Source organism: Odocoileus virginianus, chromosome 27, assembly GCF_023699985.2.
Source record: "Odocoileus virginianus isolate 20LAN1187 ecotype Illinois chromosome 27, Ovbor_1.2, whole genome shotgun sequence".
In the NCBI taxonomy this organism is placed as follows: Eukaryota; Metazoa; Chordata; class Mammalia; order Artiodactyla; family Cervidae; genus Odocoileus; species Odocoileus virginianus.
Window position 1 is genome coordinate 24133309 of NC_069700.1, and position 22014 is coordinate 24155322.

The 22014-nt window shown below is 41.9% G+C and overlaps 1 protein-coding gene across 1 annotated transcript in view; it reads left to right on the top strand.

The window, feature by feature from the left end:
* The window catches only part of RCAN2 (regulator of calcineurin 2), a 273404-nt gene that overhangs the window by 25770 nt on the left and 225620 nt on the right, over window positions 1-22014 (top strand). Inside the window, exon 2 of the mRNA XM_070456346.1 lies at window positions 19472-19698. Coding sequence (XP_070312447.1) covers window positions 19474-19698 — 225 coding nt within the window. The 5' untranslated portion in view covers window positions 19472-19473. The remainder of the gene's footprint in view (window positions 1-19471; window positions 19699-22014) is intronic.

Below are 22014 nucleotides of genomic sequence, written 5' to 3' on the forward strand. Positions count from 1 at the left end.
GTAAAACAAAGTATATGTGCATGTATATGTTTATAGAACTGAACTGTGTTGCCGTACACCTGAAACTAACCCAACGTTGTAAAGCAACTATGCTTCCATTTTAAAATATCTTTCAAAAAATACTTGTTTATGACAAGCTAGAGAGGATGGTCATAAATCGATCGTTATGGACAACCAGTTGCCATAAGATGGTCTATAGCAAAAGAGAAGAGAGGAAAGCATGGATATGCGTTATGAGTCTGCAGATTCACAGAACACACATGTATATGTGCATTCTAAAAATGTTCTTTAGAAACAGACAAGTGTTCATGCAAATAACTAATCAAACTCCCCTCAAACACAACTCCTACGAATTCAGAGCCTGGGAAACTACATTATCATTTAAGCTAAAAAGCATGACCATTTGAAAGGCAGGAGATACTTCTGAGGCCATAGCCCTCATAGGCTAGTCCTATGGATGCTTTCTCCCTCCCTGAGTTTCCACAAGCCAATCTGAGTAGCTCTACCCTGGGGTAAATCCCCATGTCTTGTTATTTCAGAAAAAGCCCAGTCCTCCTGAACCTTCCTTCTCAGGTCAGTTGATTGGTTAGTCTTCTCATTTGGAACAACCCTCTTAATTCCTCCTTCTTTCAAGGAGACTTACATGTTATGGAGGGGATTAAGACCAAGGTTGATTATTAATTTTTTTAACTACTTTTTGGTTTTTTATTTATTTATTTGGGTGGTGCCACACAGTATGCAGGATCTTAGTTTTCCAACCAGAGATCAAACCCCCACCCCACCCCACCACCCCCGCCCCCCACAGTGGCAGCGCAGTGTCTTAACCATCGGACTGCCAGAGGAAAGGCTGATTTTTTATTTCCTCTTCCCTTTAAGAAGTTCTAGTGAGTCTCTGCTAGGTATCAGGTGCTATGCTGGGGTCTGGAGATACAATGTGAACTAGATACAGCCAAGTATTTACAGACTTAATTGGGAAGAAGACAGTTAAAACAACTACAGTGTAGCAAGATAAAGACTATGATGGAGAAATACAGCTTGATGGGGGATTTATCTTGGAGTGAAACAATTTCAATAATCTGTTTTTTCCCTGGCTGAGCACTGGGAATTGAGATGGGGAAAGGGTCACAGAGAGATGTGACAGTGGTTACACTGACACAGAATCTGCAAATGGACTATTGCTGCGCTTGCTTATTCTTGCTAGCTGTATGTTACAGAACACCACTTCCTAATAAAAAAATTGTCTTTTTAAAATATTTATTATTTTTATTTATTTGTTTGGCTTTGTCCTGTCTTAGTTGCGGCACGTGGGGTCTTCAATCTTTATTGCAGCACTCCATATCTTTTAGTTGCAGCATGTGGAATCTACTTCCTCAACCAAGAATTGAACCCAGGCCCCCTGCATTGGAAGCAGAGAGTCTTAGACCACCAGGGAAGTCCCCAGAACACCACTTTTAAAGGAAGTCCTGATATATCCATCTTTAGGATTTATATGTGTGCTTTTATGTAAGGAGTCAGTCTGCCTCCTTTTAAATCTATGTTTCTCTTGAGTCAATTGGAATTTGGAAGGTATTTTCTCAGAGAAACCTCATAAATTATGACCAGATCCCCAGGCTTGCCCAAAAGGCTGTTATATGCATGATGTACTTGAGATAAAGTACTAAATTTCTGCTTTGAGAGGTCTTAGAAACTGTTTATATTACTGTGGGAAAATGTTCAGCATTCCAGATTGGAAAATAAGCCAGAAAACTTTCCCCCTTGTAGCCTTCATGGGGAGAACAAGATTTTCTTTTCTCTATGCACCTCTTTCCTTCCTGGAAGAATTCCCTAGGTCCAGGTCCCTGGGACATGGGATGAGGGATCCAGTGGATGTAGGGGCTAGCAGGGGGTAAGACGGGTGTGGGTAAGGTTGTTGATTTTTAATGAAGAATCCCAGTACATTTAAAGTACATGTATCATTTCATTGAATCCTTAGAACACACCCATGAGATGTTACCTTTGCTCTGAAATGCTGCTGAGATCCAGGGCTGAGACCTTGCACCTCTTCTCCTACTAAACTCCCTTTTTCAGCCCCATGGATTTCAATATTATCTGTGACATAACCCTCTCCCATGAACTCTGAACTCAGAGGACCTAACTGCTCATCGCTTAGAAGAATAGTAGGAATCACCAACTTAACCTGTCCCAAACTGTACTTTTCGTTTTCTCTTTCCAAACCTGCCCTTTCCATAGCCTCCTTCATCTTTGTCAATGGCAGCTTTCTGCTTCTAGGTACTGAGACCTAGATACTCAAAACCTCGGCATTATCTTCAAATCCTCCCCGGCGCCATATCCAGTTCATCAGCAAAGTGCTGCTGGTACGTTAAAAATCTCCAGACTCCTATTGCTTCTCACCCTTCCACCTGCCACTTCTCTGGTCTCCATCCTTATCACCTCCTGCCTGAGTTGTTGCCAACTGTTTCCTAATTGGTCTCCTCCTTCCACTTTTGGTCGACTCCCCAAATAGCAGCCAGAGAACATTATTTTAAAACAGCAGTCAGTTTATGAAACTCCTCCATTCGAAATCCTCCCGTGGCTTATCATCTCAGAGCAAAAAGCAAAACCTTCTCCGTAGCCTGTGAGGCGCTGTGTGTCCTGGCCTCCTGCTTTCCCTCTGAGTTCATTCTTCCCCCCTTCCCTTCCCATCACACTTCAGCTACTGTTGGATTTTTTTTTTCCTGCCAGTTGTCTTTTTTTTTAAACCTGCTAAGTCTTTCCCCTGATATCTACATGGCTCACTCCCTTTTTCTTTGTCATAGATATATTTCTGAGTCTCCTCTCTAAAGTGTACAAAATAACAAATGTCTTATACTGCAGTCCCATTGCATAGATTTTAATAGACTGCTAAGTACTCTGAACGGTGGCTGTGCTGACTGGTACACAGTGGTGACAATGCCAAGAACAAAGGAACAAAGACTGTGTGTGTTGTACCAGACTTCACCCTCCCCACATCAAAGCCAAGGCCAGACCATGTCGAAGTGGTCAGTTAGACTTGCTTTCTTTCCCCCTCATATTATGCACTTCCCAGATCTCTCCTAGTGGAGAGAAGGGAAAAAAAGAGTTGTCCAGATTTATGTAACAAATATTCTTGAGTATCTACTGTGTGACTCACACCATCATCTGAAAGGTAGAATGAAGTAGCTACATAAAGAGACAACTAACAACAGTCTCTCAAAAAGACAGGTTGGCCTCAAATACTAATTTTCATCCTTTGTACCCCATTCCTGGTACTGAATCAGGTTTTGGGAACCCAGTCATAAATACTTGTCTTTGATATCTTAATAAGAAGTTTCTGTTTTGTTGGCTGGTTTTTCCAATTAAACATATGGAATGGTGCTGGGTTAGGTTAAAGGGGGCTTCCCTGATAGCTCAGTTAGTTAAGAATCCACCAGTAATACAGGAGACCGTGGTTCAATTCCTGGGTCGGGAAGATCTGCTGGAGAAGGAATAGGCTACCCATGCCAGTATTCTTGGGCTTCCCTTGTGTCTCAGCTGGTAAAGAATCCGCCTGCAATGTGGCGAGACCTGGGTTCGATTCCTGGGTGGGGAAGATCCCCTGGAGAAGGGAACAGCTACCCACTCCAGTATTCTGGCCTGGAGAATTCCAGGTTGAATTCCAGGAGAATTCCATGGTTGGATGGCATCACCGACTCGATGGACATGAGTGTGAGCAAGCTCCAGGAGTTGGTGATGGACAGAGAAGCCTGGCGTGCTGCAGTCCATGGAGTCGCAAAGAGTCAGACACAACTGAGCAACTGAACTGAACTGAACTGAACTTGGCTAGAGGAGCAGGTGGAAGGGGCTCAAGTTTTCTCCTCTGATGTAAAGAGCTTCCAGTGTCCTGTTGGAACGACACTGGGCAGACATCTCACACTGTTCTGGTTGTACTTGTCAGGAGCCTGTAGCCTGAAATGGTGAAGCTGCCGTCTTGATTATCATGGTACCCACCATGAAGGTTCAGCTCATTAAAGTTACAAGTGTTTCCATCTAGTCTTTTGGTCAAGTAGAGGGATTATATACATACACCGTCCTCACATTTCATTTCAAGCATGGTCTTTGGAGTAAGGCAGTGTAGAAGCTGGGAAAGGTGGTCACCCATTCTTAAAAGGTCTATTAGTGATTAAGCTCACTTGGCTACTATTACTTGATTCCTCCACTGGCTCAGTCTGTCTCCCATGACCTTCTGGAGCTTTTCCCCAGAAACCTTCCTACCAACCAAGTTCTGTTCTCATGAGCCTGGCCCCTGGTTGGTTGTTGGAAGACAGAGAGATAAGGTGAGCTGGCCCCTCAGAACAACTGGTCCCAGTTGCAGCTGACCAGAAAGGACTTTCATAAAGGTTTCAGCTTGTTTTTTTTTTTTTTTTTTTTGCAAAGCTAGAATCTGGGTCAGGTCTTTCTTGTAAACAACACATGGCACCAGAAGTGAGGAACTAATTATGGATCGTCCGGAATTGTGACTTTCTGACAGCATGGAGAAAAACTGCCCAGCCTGTGTTGGCGTCTCAGTTGGTGGCCTGGGATAAACAGGCTGTGGGCAGGCAGCTCCATCTAGAGAGGAAGAGGTGTGCTCTTGTTCCCCACGATGCACACGTGCAATCTGCATTTGATCCTTTAGGAACCTCACAGATACTGTGATAGCTGTGATTGTTAGCTTGAGAGAGGGAAGTGGTGGAGAGAAGGGGGTGTTGGGGGAGGGAGGGAGGGAAGGAAGGAGGGAGAAAAAGAAAACATCTGCAACCAAAGGAAATAAAAAGAAGGGAAGGATTTAAAAAGTGACTTGATACTGTCAGGGCAATGACTTACATTCAGACCACGAGTGAACTGGTGAATTGCACCAGCAATGAAAAGGGAGGGGGAGAACCCTCATCCTTCTGGATTTAACACATCAGGAGACCAATGAAAATCTGAGCCTCGGGAAGTCACTAAGTTGAGGAAATGGTAATGAAAGATGAGCAGGGCTCTGCACCATCTATTAGGAGAGAGAGAGGGGACAGAGATGGAGAGAGAGAATAGCAGTGGCTGTGGGTCGCGGTAGTGATGTTTCATTGCTTTTGTCTTGTGGACCGGGAGCCGTGCTGGGCACAGACTATTACAGAAAGAAGCAAGGATGCTCACCATATGGGAGGTGATGTAAAAACATGAATAAATGGGTTCGCTTTGCCAAATGTTGTCAATAACAACACATGTGCAGACAGGAGGCAGAAAGGAGAGGCTGAATGGCCCTGCCAGGGTTGATGATGCTTTGCTAGTGGTGGGGAAAGCAGTAAGGGCAGAGAGCTTCCTGGGAAGGAACCCCGGAGCCTGTGGCTAAGCGCCGACGGCATTTTTATCCAAGTTGGAAAATGGTGTTCAAAGGAAAGAGAATGGCAGGTAAAACTCAGGCAGGGAACATGGATTTGCCAGCCAAGTTCGGGGGCTGAGAAACTGAAGAAAAGTTCTTCATCTTGGTCCGAGAAGTTATGTCAGACTCTGGACTTACTGCACAATATGCCTTTCTTCGGAAGTAAACAGTTATCTGAGAGAGATGAAGATGTGAAAGTGTGAGGGCCACGAGAGTAACGCGTGCCAGTCAGCGTCAGCAGAGTGATTACTGCCCCAGAACTCTGGTCCCGATCTGGGCCCACGAGGATCTCATTTGGGCCTCTCCATCATCCTGAATCATAGCTATGAAAAGTGAAACTAACTTGCCTAAAATCACCAAGGAAAATAGTGGCAGAAGGCGGATTCAGACCCCAGCACCAGGGACCACTGCCCCCTCTGTGGTCAGGCAGCACTGGGACCGGATTGCCTGGGTTAGAATCCGGGTGTGTTTGACTTTAGAGTTCCTTTGGGCTTCCTGCTGGCTCAGTGGTGAAGAACTCTCCTGCCAGTGCAAGAGATGCAGGTTTGATCCCTAGGTGGGCAAGATCCCCTGGAGAAGAAAATGGCAACCCACTCCATGGCAGTGTTCTTGCCTGGGAAATCCCATGGACAGAGGAGCCTGGTGGGCTTCAGTCCATGGGGTTGAAAGAGTCTGACACAATTTAGTGACTAAACAACAAGAGTTCCTTTAATCCATATAACAACCCTATGAAGTCAGTACCATGATGGCCTTCATGTTGCATATGCTGCCCAGAGATGTTCAGCAACATGTCCAATGTCATGCAGCCAGGAAGTGGTTGTACCAGGGTTCAGATCCAATGAAGCAATCCTAAAGTCTACACTTCATCTCTCTACATGTAAAAAAGACTGATGACTCTAGGAAAGAGAGGAAGAGATCCTGTGTCATGTGAGAGAACTAAGATGGCCCATACTAATCACAGTTAATAATCATTGAGCGCTGACTTTTTGTCCCATTGCCCTAAATGCCTTATTGGGTTTGTTGTGAAGTTCTCAAAACAGCACTCTAAGGCATAAACGCTCCTGTTTTCCATATGTCAGGGGTGAAGACACTGAATACAGAGGGATTAAGTAATTGCCTACTGTTAGACAGCGGGTATTTTGGGGAGCTGAGAGTCAAAGGCAGGACTCCTGAATTCCATTCAATTCAAGAAATATCAGGGGACTTCCCTGGTGGTCCAGAGGTTAAGAATCTGCCTGCCAGTGCAGAGGACACAGGTTCATAACTGGTCTGGGAAGATTCCACATGCCTTGGGGCAACTAAGCCCGTGTGCCTAGGGCCCATGCTCTGCCACAAGGGAAGCTACTGCTAGGAGAATCCTGGGCACCACAGCTAGAGAGGAGCCCCTGCGTGCTGCAACTAGAGAAAGCCTTCGCATAGCAACAAAGACCCAGTGCCGCCCAAAATAAATAAATTTTAAAAATCACAAAGAAACGTCAGAGGTTACCTTCCAGAGTAAGGTCTTATTTAGCAGCGACAGGAGTTACGGGGGGAAAAGACGCAACCCTTGTCCTCAGTGGAGAGCGGAAGATAAAACTAGGTGAGGCGCAACAAGGTGTCATGAGGGGTACAGACATGGGATAGATTAAGGGGGTCACCACGGGGTGGCCTTGACTGCTGCAGGTGGGCTCACAGTGGGGTGTGAAGGCGGTAGCCCCGGGTGTGAATTTCAGGATGAGCGAGATGTCAGTAGGAGGTGCCGGGGACCAGCACTAAGGCAGAGAAGCAAGGAAAACTTGAGTGTGTTGGTCAGGACCACACAGCTGTCCATATTTTGATACAGATAAAGCCCTCAGAAAAAAGGAAGCCCAGCATCACTGCTGTTGTCATTATTATTGTCCTTGTTGACAGAACTGGAGGCTGATGCCTTGACTTAAGACCTTTTTTCTCACACTGACAAGAGAGTAAGATCCATCTGGGCAGGAAGACAGTCATCTTCTTGGAGGTGTCCGAGTTTGCTGGGTGGAAAAATCCTTTTTATTGAATTTACTAGGTCTTAGGGAGTTATGGAAGATTTTTAACGTTGTGGTGACATGAGCACTGAGCTATATTTGAGGGAAAAATTTCCATAGGATATACTGGGTACTGAGATAGGTTTACTAATCTTTCTTCCTAGTCCCTTTGTGTGTGTGAGTTGCTCAGTCGACTCTTTGCGACCCCATGGACTGTAGGCCACCAGGTCCTTTTATATTTGTATTAAAAAAACCTTACAATCATGCTGATTGTTATCTGCTAATCTAATTAGAGACAGTGTCACCTGCCTTCTTGGACTCCTAGTGAGTTCTGAGCAGCTCTCCACACCCCGCCCCTCCCCTGGCAGCTTTCCTGTCTGGCTTTCCTTTCTTACTAGAATGTCTGAATAACCCAGACCCTTCTTGGCTGTATTTTCCTGAGGGTGCAGCCTCTTTAACTCTCTGCCCTTTCGCCCCAGTCCCCTAGGTCCCATCTGAAAACAGAAGGGGAAAGATGACATCTTACTTTGGTTACCATGGCAACCTTCACCTGCCTAGCTGCTCCCTTTAGAAGCGGCATCCTTCTGTGAAGTTATTTTGCATATAATTACTTGGCTCCTCTGGAGGCTTGGGGCTTCCTTTAAGCTTCTTCTTAGAGCCAGGATGAGAGGGTGATCATCTGCCTCTGTCCTGGGCTCAGGAATACCTCTTCCACAGCGGGGCAGGCATCAGTCTGGGAACAGAGCTGCCGGTTCCCCTCTCTGTCTTTTTGCTTTTAAGAAAAAGGCCGTCAGAAATGGTGAATCTGTGACATTATACATTTTTAGAATGAGTTTTACTGAAATTAACCCATCATACTTCTAGACTACCACTCAGTTAAGAAGACCGTGCTTGATTTCTTCACTTGGTCCCAAGTAAAGAGACAGAGAGCCTCCCCATCCACCCTGTGCCCCAGAGGCTGACCCATCCCAGCTCCCTTGCTCTCTGGTTCCCAGTTGAGTTTCACCAAGGCAAGGTGCCAGTGGGTCAGAGAAAGAGCAAGATGGGAACACTGACCCCCCCACACCCTGTCTGTGCTGGTGCTGAGGACTGGCTGTACCCCCAACCAAAGGTCTGCTGGGTGCCCTTTCCACTCAGTCCTCTGCGTTCTGCTTCTGAAACCACTCCGCTCGTCTCCCCTCTTACTGCCTAGGAATGGCGTTCACCCAGGGTTTTGCACTCTCTTTCGTGGTTTCCCTAGAGCCTGCCCACACCTTTGTCAGCAGCTCCTTTATCAAACTCTTTTCAAATTCTTGAGCATGCCATCTGTTTTCCGCTGGGGCCTTGACTGATGTGATGATAGAACCTCTTCTCTTTTGGGTGAGTGCTTGTTTGTTTCAACAAATCTCTGGTTTATTGTAGGGTATTCTTCATAGAAACAGATTTTCTGGTCTTTAAGAGCAACCTTCTCATCCTCGTGTGTGTGCGCTCAGTCGCTCAGCTGTGTCTGAGTCTTTTGCGACCCCATGGACTGTAACCCACCATGCTCCTCTGTCCATGGGACTTCCCAGGCAAGAATTACTGGCGTGGGTTGTCATCTCCTTCTCCAGAGGGTCTTCCCGAGCGAGGGACTGAACTTGCGTCTCCTGTGTCTCCTGCATTGGCAGGCAGTTTTTTTTACAACTACAGACCTGGGAAGCCCCCTCACCCTTGTACCCTTCATTAAAGGCAATGTTTCCTCCCCTGACTCTTCTCCTTTGCTGAAAGCCTGTTTGGAATACATTTTCTGGATGATGTCAATAAGGGCTGCAGAAATGGAATACAAAATTCCATTAACTGCCTGTCCCAGCTGACCTGGGCAAATGTGATGGTTTTCCTTCCCTTTTTGTTTTGTCCATTGGAAAAATATACAGAAAAAAAGAAAAAAAAGAGAAATATACAGAATTTGCAGGTGGTCTTGGGAGACCATGGACATTAAAACCCTGAAGGTGTAAAGATGTTAGGATGGGTGGGTTTGTAGTCCTGGATTCTGCTGTTGAATCCAATGCAAAAGGAGATGGTGGCAACAACTTGCTTTTTAAAAAAACTTCATAAAAAATGTATAAGAAGCTGCTTCCTTGGGGACTTGAATTAATTGAATTATTGTCCTGTGGGAGCTTCACGTGGAACAGTGGTCCCGGAAGGTGTCCTGAAGGGAGCCAGGAGTGAGGAGTGTGGATAATTTCTTTTGAAAAACCACGAGTTGAACACTGCGCGCTCCTCGTTCTTTTAAGACTGATCCCAAATGGGATCAAGAATAGCATGAGGTTCACACAGCTCAGTGGGTGTGAAGATTCTGCGACTGAATTAAATAGGCTCCATTATATTTCAGAAAGAGCTCGAATGGGTTTCTCTCGAACACAGCCTAAGAATATCCTGTCTCTCCTTTGTAGCCCAGGATGGCTGGGATGGTTTGTTGTTGCTAATATTATACTTCAATCTCTCTATAAGATGGACAAAAATGAGCACAAGGCCTACCTTATCCCCTAGAAGCTCTAACTAGGCATCAAAAGGACCTTACCCATAAGGCCAGGCAAAAGCTGAAAGCTGATGATACATCATAAAATGATTATCCTTATTCATGTAAGTTGTTTTCTAATAAGCTTATTTTGTCCCAAGTATCATTAAAGATCATTTAATTTTAGAGCTAAAGGGGTTTTGAACATTGTAAAACTTATATGTTGAGGTTTCTTTTTTAAATTTTTTAAAAGATTTGTTTGATGTGTTTTATGTTTTGATTTTTTTGGCCATGAGGCATGTGGGATCTTAACTCTCCTACCAGGAATTGAACCTTGCATTGGAAGGTGGTCTTAACCCCTGGATCTCCAGAGAAGTCCCTAGGTTGAAGTTTTTATTCTTTACGAAAATTGAATTGGATTTATTTACCCTTATCTTTGGGGTTTCCCAGGTGATGCTAGTGGTAAAGAACCCATCTGCCAGTGCAGGAGATGTAAGAGGCATGAGTTCAGTCTCTGGGTCAGTAAGATCCCCTGGTGGAGGGCATGGCAACCCACTCCAGTATTCTGGCCTGGAAATTCCCATGGACAGAGGAGCCTATGGTCCTTGGGTCACAAAGAGTCAGACACAATTGAAGCGATATAGTACACACAAACCCTTATGTTCAACTGAAAAATAGCTGTAAGCATTTCTTTCTAGTATTTATTAATGCAACATTACATCTTAGTTTTGATCACTAATATTCAAGCTGACATGATCATCTTTAACTTCTTCCAAAGTAACATATCTCCCCTAATCCATTTACTTGTTTTTCCGTGAAAACTGAATTTAAAATCAGAATGAATTATTCATTAATCATTTCCATTTATCCTGTTTCCTGAATGTAGCCTTCTCAGCTGGCTATAACATGGAACCAAGGCACACTTTTTCCTATTCATTGCCCTTGTTGCAAAAAGCTTTACTTTCCTGTTCTTCATTTAAAAAAGCAGATGAGTCGAATCCTTAATATTCTTTTGTCTAAGGCAAAATAAACTTAAGAGTTTCCTTTTGAGTATGTTTTACTCATTTTACTCCCTTGGTAAATAATTATTTCCTTTTTTTTTTTTAAGTCCTTGCTTTCTAGTTTGAATAAACTGGAAGACAAAAAATTTAGGCAGGTTTGTTATGAGCATCAGATAAAGGTTTAAGCTCTGAAGAAAATACTTGTTGAAGGTCATATATAAGGTCTCCTTTCTTGAGCACCTTTAAGCCTGGCGAAAAACAGAAACTCTTTTCTTGTGTATTTTCTTTCAGTCATGTGTGTGCGCTTAGTCGCTCAGTCATGTCCAACTCTTTGTGACCCTCTGGACTGTAGCCTGCCAAGCTCCTCTGTCCATGAGGTTCTCCAGGCAAGTATAGTGGAGTGGATTGCCATTTCCTTCTCTAGGGGCTCTTCCCAGCTAGGGATCAAACGCAGGTCTCCTGCATTGCAGGTGGATTCTTTACAGTGAGCCACCAGGGGAGCCCTCTTCCAGTCATGGAAAGATAAAATTGTCAAGGTGAGGAGGGACCTTCAAAAGAAGTGTCAGCCAGACACCTCCCTGGTCCTTGTGCTAGCTTATGGTGAACGGTGTTGGATTCATGATCTTCGAAGAAGAAGGTCTAACTTCGGGACCAGCGACCAGGCTTGCTCTCTCAAGAGCTTTTGTATAGCAGAGTTTTATTAAAATGACAAGGGACAGAGAAAGCTTTTGACATAGACCTCACAAGGGGGACAGGGAACCCTCCTTGCTAGTGTTAGCAAGCTGTTTTATATCTGTTAGAAAGCCATTAATCAGATAAGAGAGACCCCTCAAGGCTGACGGAGTTTCACCAGGCCCCTCTCCCACAATATGCATTTTTTAAAAAGTAATTTATTTATTTTAATTGGAGGCTAATTACAGTATTGTAGTGGTTTTTGTGATATATTCACATGAATCTGCCATGGGTGTACCTGTGTCCCCATCCTGACCCTCCTCCCACCTCCCTCCCCACCCCATCCCTCAGGTCGTCCCAGTGCACCAGCCCTGAGCACCCTGTCTCATGCATCACACCTGGACTGGCGACCTGTTTCACATATGATAATATATATGTTTCAATGCTGTTCTCTCAAATCATCCCACCTTTGCCTTCTCCCACAGAGTCCAAAAGTCTGTTCTTTACATCTGTGTCTCTTTTGCTGTCTCGGCATATAGGGTCATCGTTACCATCTTTCTAAATTCCATATATATGTATTATTATACTGTATTGGTGTTTTTCTTTCTGACTTACTTCACTCTGTATAATAGGCTCCAGTTTCATCCACCTCATTAGAACTGATTCAAATGAATTCTTTTTAATAGCTGAGTAATATTCCATTGAGTATATGTACCACAGCTTTCTCATCCATTCATCTGCTGATGGGCATCTAGGTTGCTTCCATGTTCTAGCTATTGTAAACAGTGCTGTGATGAACACTGGGGTACACGTGTCTCTTTCAATTCTGGACAATATGCATTTTTGAGATAGGATGGCACGAGGTGTGTCATCCCCTAGCCGTATGAGTACTGCTTTGTTGAGCTATTATTAGCCCAAAGTTTGAGAAAAGAAAAAAAGTTAATCTTAGGTGGAACCATTTTGAAGAAAGGCAACTTCCAAAGCAAACACATAGTTTCATTAACATAGCTTAAGAAAAGCATTTCCATAAAGAAACCTCCTTTTAATTTTGTATGGAGAAGGAAAAAAAAAATCTGACACTAGTAGTTTGTTTCCTCCTGCTGCTTAAGGGAAAGATAAAAAATGTCTAACACTTGCAAATGTCTGGCACTTGCAGCCTATTTCCTCCGTTGGAGACCCCTGGCCTTCCTGCCTGTTACCCTCTCACTCGGATTTTCTCCGTGACACCGCGCGAGATAGATGAGGATTCTCTGTGGGGCTTATTCATTGGCTGTTGCTGGGACAGGGTGCTGACTTAAACATGAGGCAAGACATTTCTGTTGTAACCTGAATTGTTCAAAGATCCATGGCTCCTTTTATTAAATTGAATTCTTTCCCACTGGTTTGACTTCTACTTTCTTAGTGCCATGCACAAAAAAATAATATTTCCTCTTTCAGAGTTTCAAGGTAACTGATGTTACTCAAAAATTCTCACCTGTGCTTTCCTATGCTGTGCCTCTCTGAGATTCTGTTTCTTAGAGGACATGACTTTTGACCCCTCAGTAAGATGGAATAATTTCCGTTGGAAAAATCTCCAGTTTTTCTGTCCTGAGTGGTACCCAGAATCGAAAGTGTTGGTTTCTCCATGTTGAGAGAACTCAAAATGACATTATCAGAACTTCCCTGGTGGCCTAGTGATTGGGAGTCCGTCCGCCTACCAGTACAGGGAACTCGGGTTCGATCCCTGGTCTGGAAAAATCCTACATGCCGTGGGGCAGCTAAGCCTGTGGACCACAGCTACTGAACCCGCGTGCCTAGAGCCCAGCTTCCACAATAAGAGAAGCCACCATAATGAGAAGCCTGTGCGCCACAGCGAAGAACAGCCCCCACTCACCTTAACTAGAGAAAGCCAACTGCAGCAACGAAGACCCAGTGCGGCCAAAATGAAGTATACGTAAATAAAAAATTCAAAAAGTGATATTATCACCCTGCCACCCCTTCCAAGATGGTGTTAGCCTTTTTCATAGATCAGACATCACACTATTAATCGGGTGATTTTACTTAGCAGTGAAACCAGCGTGAGCATCTCAATGGATACTTATTTTTATTTTTCTTGCCCTGGCTCTCTGCTGCATTCATGTGCTTATTTGTGATTTCCCTTTCCTTCTATATCCAGTTTAAGACTTTCTAGATCAGAACTCGTATGGGCAAAATGCATGGCTCCCCAGTCTCATGAGCTATGCCCCATTCCTAGAAAGGTGGGGTTTTTTAGGATTCTATATTCAGAAATCTGCCTCTCAATCTTATTTATTGATAACACTGTGACAATGATATCCAACAGAATCAGATGTCTCTCTGAGTTCTCTTCCCTGGTATATATTAATTATACCATATTTTTTTTCATTTATTTTTATTAGTTGGAGGCTAATTACTTTACAATGGGGATCAGGATGGGGAACACATGTTAATTATACCATATTTTTAAAAAAATGTTAGGAATGAAAAGTGGGAGTTTTAGAAAGATTAATTCCTTGGGTAGAAACCCAATAATGTCTAGACCATCTAACTTTATTGGAGAGAGAGAGGCTGTATTCACTTATTTATGCCACAAATATTTATTCAGTTGCTACTTTGATGCTGAACAAGTATCTTAAGTGTCCAGTGGCTCGTCTTCATGGTAGGAACCATACTGTCTTCATTTTAGGACTCAATGTCTATTTGATAAGTTCTACCATGTTATGGGAGGATCTTGGATGAAATCATTTCCACATTATAGCGAAGTAATGAAATCATTGAAAACTTGTCTCTCTCCAGGCTTCCTCTTCCAATGAAATGAATGGAATTTAATCATTTACATTCTCATTGTTACTTACTTTGTTGCTTACTTTTCAATAAACAGTTCTTTTTGCTATTGGTGGTGTTTGGGGGGTGGGCAGGTTTTTTAAAAAAATTTTTAATTACTTGCTTTTGCCTTATAAATATCCTTCCTTTCTAATGGCTCTCCAACCACACTATAGCAGATATTCAGGGACATCCCTACTTGTTTCTCATTTTAGTGACATGAGCTTAGCATCATGGACATTCGCTGAAGTCTGAAGCTGGTTTACACCCTTAATAGTGATAGGTGGCCGCCTCTGTAGTGCCAGTTCCCCTGCTGCTGATGACCTGTGTATAGGAATAAATAACTGTGATCCACGTGTTATTTCAGAGGTTTCAAAAGACACCCACTTGCTTCCTCTCATTTGCTGTTCACAGTAGACAAGGCCACGCTTTTTCTCCATTTTGCCAACATGGAAACCACAGCCCCCAAAGCATACAGCTTACAGTGGGACCAGAACACAAGCAGACACCTGAGGCTCTTTCCAGTATTTCATGAAGATGACTCTTCTCTCCATCTAAAGAAGGTTTGAGGTTCTCCAGGGGGAGACTTTATATTTTAAAAATGAATAGTGGTTTGTCTTTTCCACAAGCATGTAATGATGGAAGCACATCCTTTCTAAATGTCAAACAACAGAAGAATGGTTAAATAAATTATGACAGATCTATACACTGGGATCCTATGTGGCTATTGAAATTAATGTTTGCAGAGAATATGTAATGATGCAGGGGACTGCTTCTGGCCGTGTCAGTGTGGGATACTAAACAGCAAGCTCTCGATTTGGTTTCAAAATTATACATAATGAAAACGGTGGGTCTAAATATACCAGAATACTAGCAGAGTTTCTGGATAATAGGATTATGGTTCACTTTTATTTTCTTTTAATATTCATCTCTGATTTTTTCAGTTTTTTCTTCAGTGAACTCATGTAATCAAAAAACATACATGTTATCTTAATTTTAGATTTTTAATTTTAGCTAGAGGAATTATTTGAGTGGTTCTTGTTACATCTCATTTTAAAAATTACATTGGAAATGAATGAGTTAATCTTTATTAGTAGTTTATACATTTGAAATGAATAATGAATTTTTAGTATATATGTATGTGTGTGTATATTTTTTAAAATTTTAATTGGAGAAGAGTTGCTTAACGATGTTATGTTGGTTTCTGCTGTACAACATGAGTCATCCAAAAGTATACCTATTAAGTATACCCCACCCCATCCCACCCAGTGTATATATTTTAAGTTGTTCATTGTAATGCATTTGCTGATCTATTATCTCCTGACAGCGAGTCCTTTTCCCATAATTCATTAATTCAGTCAAACATCATTTTGAGGGCTTTCTAGATGTACCAGCCTGAAGATACCTTGGGTGAAGGCTGTTCATTCTCTGCTCTCAAGAAATACCAATCTGGTTGGAGAGACAGTAATCACAGTGTAGAATGAGCCGTGAGAGGGCTACACTGGTACTTAGGGCCTGCAGAGGAAGGATGCTAAATTCACGGGTGCTGGGGGAGGTCAGGGAGCCCTCTCGGAAGAGACGCCTTTTGAGCTGAAAGCAGCTGTTCTCTTTTGGATGACCAATCTCAGATTAGAAATAATGACAACATAAGTAAATCTTCTTAAGCTGTGTAGGCAATTGTGGCTGGAGTTCTTTTTAATTACCAGCATCCCCCTTTCTTTCTGTTTATGTGAGTTTGCTAAAGGTTAGTAGCAATACCAAAGCATAATAGTTTTCCTTCGCAGTGATCACAATAATGTGCTTTTATAGTATTTCCTAGTATTATACATATTCTTTTATGAGTGACTTAAATAATGACTTGGTCACTTGTTTTCATTCCTATTTCATTCCTCAGCCTCTTCCTACTTGGCTGAGGGAGGCAGAGAGAGGTTTTTGTTCCTGTTTTATAAGTATAAATGGAGTCATAGAATGATCAATTGACTTCTCCAAATTATAAGGTGAGCAGGTAATGGAACTGGAAAGAGAAACCAGAGTTTCTTTGTTCAGAGCTCTGACTTTAAAAATATTTCCCCTTGTAAGTAGGATAGGTTGTTTGCCAAAAATGCATTCACCTTTTAAATCTTTACTGAAAGTAATGAGCTTAAAATAAAGTCTCATGAAGGTAATCGTATTGTTGCAGCTTAGAACAGAAGTTAAGGCTATTTGAGTAGATTAAAATGAGTCCTGAGTGAGGCTTAATATTTGGTCTATTTAATTAATTTGTTCAGCAGTGGATTTTAATTTTCTTTGAAAAAAAGAATAATTGAAACATTCTCAGACCCTTTCGAGAACATTATGGGATCCATTGAGATTAATTTAAAAAATGTTAACTAAGAAGGACAGACTAAAAAATGAGATCAGGATTGACAATATCTATATTTCATGATACTGGATGATTATAACTTCATTATCAGAAGATTTTCTTTTGATCCATTGATGTGAATACAGTGGCCCCTTGAACAACATGGGTTGGAACTGTACAGGTCCACTTATCTGTCCACTTATTTTTTTTCCACTAAATATGTACTATAGGATCTGGGGTTGGTTGAATCTACAGATGTGAAATTCTGTACAGGGAGAACTGACTGTAAAGTTACACTTGAATTTTCTACTGTGTGGTTGGTTGGTGCCCCCCCACCCCGCCCTTGTTCAAGGGTAACCTGTAAAACTGTCTGAATGTTCTTAGTAATTATTTTTACTGTTAAAATAATTGTTGTTCAGTTGCTCAGTCTTGTTAGTACTCTAATAATAAATGAAAGTTAATATGCATATTACACTGTAATGTATTAGAGATATTCAGAAAATATCTGAAGCAACAGTATAAATGAATATGAAGGGAAATAAACACTTTAAAGTATTTTGTTGATTTTTTTCTTCTAATTAAAAATATTCATGTATTTTGGATTCATTATGGAGTAAAATAAAGCTTAAATCATGTATCATCATTTTATTGAAAATAAGTATTTGATTGATTTAAATACAGAAAATGTTGCATTAATTGGGGTGTTGAGAGATTTAGAATACAGGAATAGTTCTATTATATTTTATACAGAATGACAGTTTTATTTTCCACAATTGTAGTGATCTGATTTTTGAATTATTATTTCAAATTCTTTAATTTTTGGCTCCTGTTCCTAACCAACTCTAAGATTTTATCTGTAATGCATCTTTTATATTGCCATCAAGCACTGGGTTGCCATTGGGACTTTTTTCCTAGGAAAAATAAAAACAAAAAACAACCTCATCACAATACTACAGAGTTCAAGAAAGATATAAGTGCATGCTCAGTCATGTCTGACTCTGCGATGCCATGGGCTGTAGCCCACCAGGCTCCCCTGTCCATTGAATTTTCCAGGCCAAGAATACTGAAGTGAGTTGCTATTTCCTCCTCCAGGGGATCTTCCCGACCCAGGGATTGAACCCGAGTCTCCTGCACCGGCGGGCAGATAATATAGAAACCCATATTTGTCTGGGGATCTAGAATTTGTGTCTTAACTAAACTGGGTGAGGATGGAGTGACAGTTTGCAGTACTGCCTTCCTGTATTTCACCCTGAGGTTCTGCATTGCTGGGACTGGGGAAAATGGAGACTGATCCTGCAGCCACATCGTAACTGCCAGGCAGTCATACCTGGGTACCCATGGGCAAATTATTTCACCTTTAATTAGTGATGTTTGAACAGAATATGATGACAGGCATGAAAATAGATCCAAAATAAAAATGTAGATAACTGTCATTGAAGTATGCAGGAAGGCTGATAAAATCTATTGGATTATGTATCAAAAATTGGGAAAACTCTCCCAACTGGCTGCAGTTGGGTAAAATCTTGAGTGTGAGGGGTGCTGAGATAATAGAATGAGGATGGAGCACAGATAGATGAGATTAAAACTGGAAAGCTTCGTATTTGGGATGCAGAGGGAGAACAACCTGTATACTGTGGATCAGTTAGGATCGTACTGATTTTTTTTTAATTTGTGTGTTTATTTTACTTTAGCTTTACTGGGTCTTCGTTGCTGTGTGAGGGCTTTCTTAGTTGTGGTGGGTAGGGCCTGCTGTCTCATTGTGGCGGCTTCTCTGGTTGCGGAGCTCGGGCGCTGGCGTGTATGGGCTCAGCAGTTACGGCGAGTGGGTTTAGTTGCCCCTCGGCATGTGGAATCTTCCTGGACCAGGGATCAAACCCAAGTCCCCTGCATTGGCCGGTGGATTCTTAACCACTGGACCTCCAGGGAAGCCCAGGACTGATTTTTTAAGATCCAGTGTTCACAAATGCCTTAACGTAATTATCCTAGGCAGAAGAGGGTATCTGTGAGTGCGTGCGTGTGTGTGTGTGTGTGTGTGTGTGTGTGTGTGTATCCTTGTTGTGAACAAATGGTTAACCATTAGAGTTATCCTGATCAGGATTCAGGTGGTCATGAAATAGACTGTACTTCCTTAAATGTAGACTTGTGCTAATTTTGATCTGCTTCATTTCTGTGGAATTGGAGAGTGAATTCTAGTGTGCCAGACTCCCTGAATTTGAAGCCTGGTCATGCCATTTTCTCATGGACCCTGTCAAAGTTACTTAATTGTTCCTCAGTTTTCCACTCTGTAAAATGGGGATATATGGGTACCAACCTCACGACTGTGGTGGAGAGTCAGTAGGTCAGTTAAGGCATGGAAATTATTTAGAATAATTCCTGGAATTCAAAAAATGATAAGCATTAGTAGTTATGATTGTGGTATTGTATTCATCATGTAACTTATCAAAGCACTTTGTGATTTGCATTTTTGTTTTGAGTCCATTTGATTCTCCTAAGGAAACAAGGCTCAGGGAACCTAGGTAATTTTCCTGGGTCTCCAGTCCAGTAAACACTGGACATCTGGGCTAGTATCTCTAGCCTCAAATTCCAATCCTGCTCAAGTGGGGCTTTTTCCCATAGCAGGGACTGGATTCTTGCCCAGAAACAAATTTGTCTGGGAAGTTGTAACTTAGAGATCAAGGGGAAAATATGAAGAGCCCCAGCCTCTTCTCCTAATCAGACTCTGCTCTGCCCCAGACACTCCAGCTATAAGGGATCAAATCCTATTCTAACTCGCGCCCGTCTCTGTGTCCTCAGGAATGAGGGGAGATTCTTACTTCATTGGGATGAGGAGCCTGGGGCAGCAGGGCTGCATCCCGGAAGACGGTGGACTCTTCTTGCTCTGCTGCATAGACAGAGACTGGGCCGCGACTCAGAGTTTCACGGAGGAGGCCTTCCAAGCCATCACGGACTTCACCGACCTCCCCAACTCACTCTTTGCCTGTAACGTCCACCAGTCGGTGTTTGAAGGGGAGGAGAGCAAGGTAAGAAGACCTTCTGCTCCTGAAAGCGAAGGCAATGCAGCATCAGTGCTCCTGTTGCTCCCTTGTGGTTGAGGTTTGGAAGTTTTTGAAAATGCTGACTTGGTGTGCCTCTTGGCATGCATAGCAAGAGCAGAAAAGCCTGGTCTATTATCAGTTGACATTGAAGGTACACATGACAAGACTCTATTAGAGATTCCATTGAATCAGATCTCATTGTCTGCAACTCAGAGGTCTGTCCAACAGCAAAAAAAAAAAATGATTTTAGAAATAGTGATTGCAGGAGATACACCCTTGGCTTAGGAAGCAGATGTTGTTAAAAAAAAAAAAAAAAAAGTTTTAGTTTCCCATATTATTCTGCCCCAGGCTTAATTTGCCTTTCCCCGAAGTCAAGCCCTCTTTCACCCCTACTCTTCCTGCAGTTTGATGGCTTCTTAGATTGGCTTCTTAAATTGGGCCCCAAGTCTTGCAGCATTTATTAGAAAGGTAAATTGGTTGGCCATCTGAGTCTTACTTTGCTTGCTGATACCACAGTAGGTAGAATTGTTTTGGGTGTGTTTTAAGAATTTGCTTGAAAATGCATAATCCTTTGATTTGAAATAATTAGGGAATGAGGTTGTCTATGAACAAGCATTTTTTAGAAAATGAAGCTTCTGTTTTAAGAGCAAATTTGATTCAGTGGAGGTATTCTTGGGAGTCAGGATAAATATTCCTTTCAGAAGTCTTTGTAAAGTTCACTTTGGTTTTCTCTACCTTTTAAGAGAGTCTGAATGGATCAAAACTTATCTTGTGAATGTGGAATTCTAGTTGTAAATATCTACTTTTAGGCTATGTTGTAAATCATGGCCAATATTTTGGGGGCAGGAAAGGGTCTTTTTTTCTGAATTAAAGTATGATTCTGTGTTAGATTAAGGGTAGGATTTATGATTGCTGTTTCATAAACTTGAGCTGTTTTTGCCAACTGCTGAAGTCCAATCTCTGTTGCCTGAACACAGTTACTGGAAGTTTTTGTTCTGGATTTTATTGGTTTTGTAAGCAATCCTGATAGCCCAGAGAATTAAGAATTATTTCAAGCCATATAAAGATAGTTTCATAATGATATTATTTTATAGTTGAGCAGTTGAAATGATGAGCTAAAAACAGCCTGAAGTTCAGGGAATTATATGTGATTAGAACATCCAGAGCTATAATCACTAGACTATTTGAAGTAAGAAAATGGCATATACCCCCTTTGAAAGAAACTACAAATTTTGTTCTTGACTTATAACCAGGTTATAACACAGATCATAGTTTATTCAGAGCAGGTCATCGCCCCCTGAAATCTACCTGCCATTAACTATGAAACAAAGTTCTGTATTTTCTTGTTCCATCATCTATTTTAGTATCAACAATCATAACGATTTTCCTTAGAGGTTTAATGAGGGTTTTGACTCTTTCCTGATAAAATATTTCTTGACTGGTTGAAACAAAAAAGATTTTGGAAAGAGCCAATCTCATTCAAAGGCTCAAGAATGGCTGATCAGCCGAACCAGAATTGGTTACATAGAAAGATGGAGGCTTGGAGAGAGTTCACGGGAATCTGCCCACATCTATTTTGATATTCTGATCTGTGATTGAATAATGGATTACCAAATATTCTCATTTAATTTGTATATGAAGTTGGTACACCACAGTTTTAACAGGATTGGGCTTTAAAATGACCTTGCTAAAATATTGAGGTGAAATCAATATGATATAGTTCCATGGAATAAGTTTCAAAAGATGTAGCTCACATTTTTATAGCTAAGGAGGTGAATTTTCTAATTGGCCAATGTCTACTTAATTAAACTTACTAAATGAGACAGGAAGTCTTCCACTTTGCTGCAATTTTTATAGCCCCTATTCATGAAGAGTCTCTGGGACGTCAAATAATCTGATCCAGATTCAGTTTTTGTTTAATTATATGATCAGAGTTTGGGGTGACAAAGCAAGATAATCAGATACCAAATAAATGGATAATAGAGGCATGATCACTGCAACTCTATTAATAAATAGAAAATAAAATATTTGAGGAACCTCACGCCTCCCAGTTTTACTGCCACATGTTTTCCTTCTCATTCTAGACTTTTCTGTTCTTCTCTTTACCTCCACTTTTTCACCCACTGTCTTAACAAAACTCACTTGTCCTGTATATCATTCTCTCAGAATATCCTTCCCACCATGTTTAAAGTTCATGAATCTGAGCCAGGAATTCTAATGATGATAATCTTTTCCAAAGGATGAACATTGAGGGTACTGTTGGTGGAGATAATTTTAGGTAGAGGGAAAACAGTCAAGAAA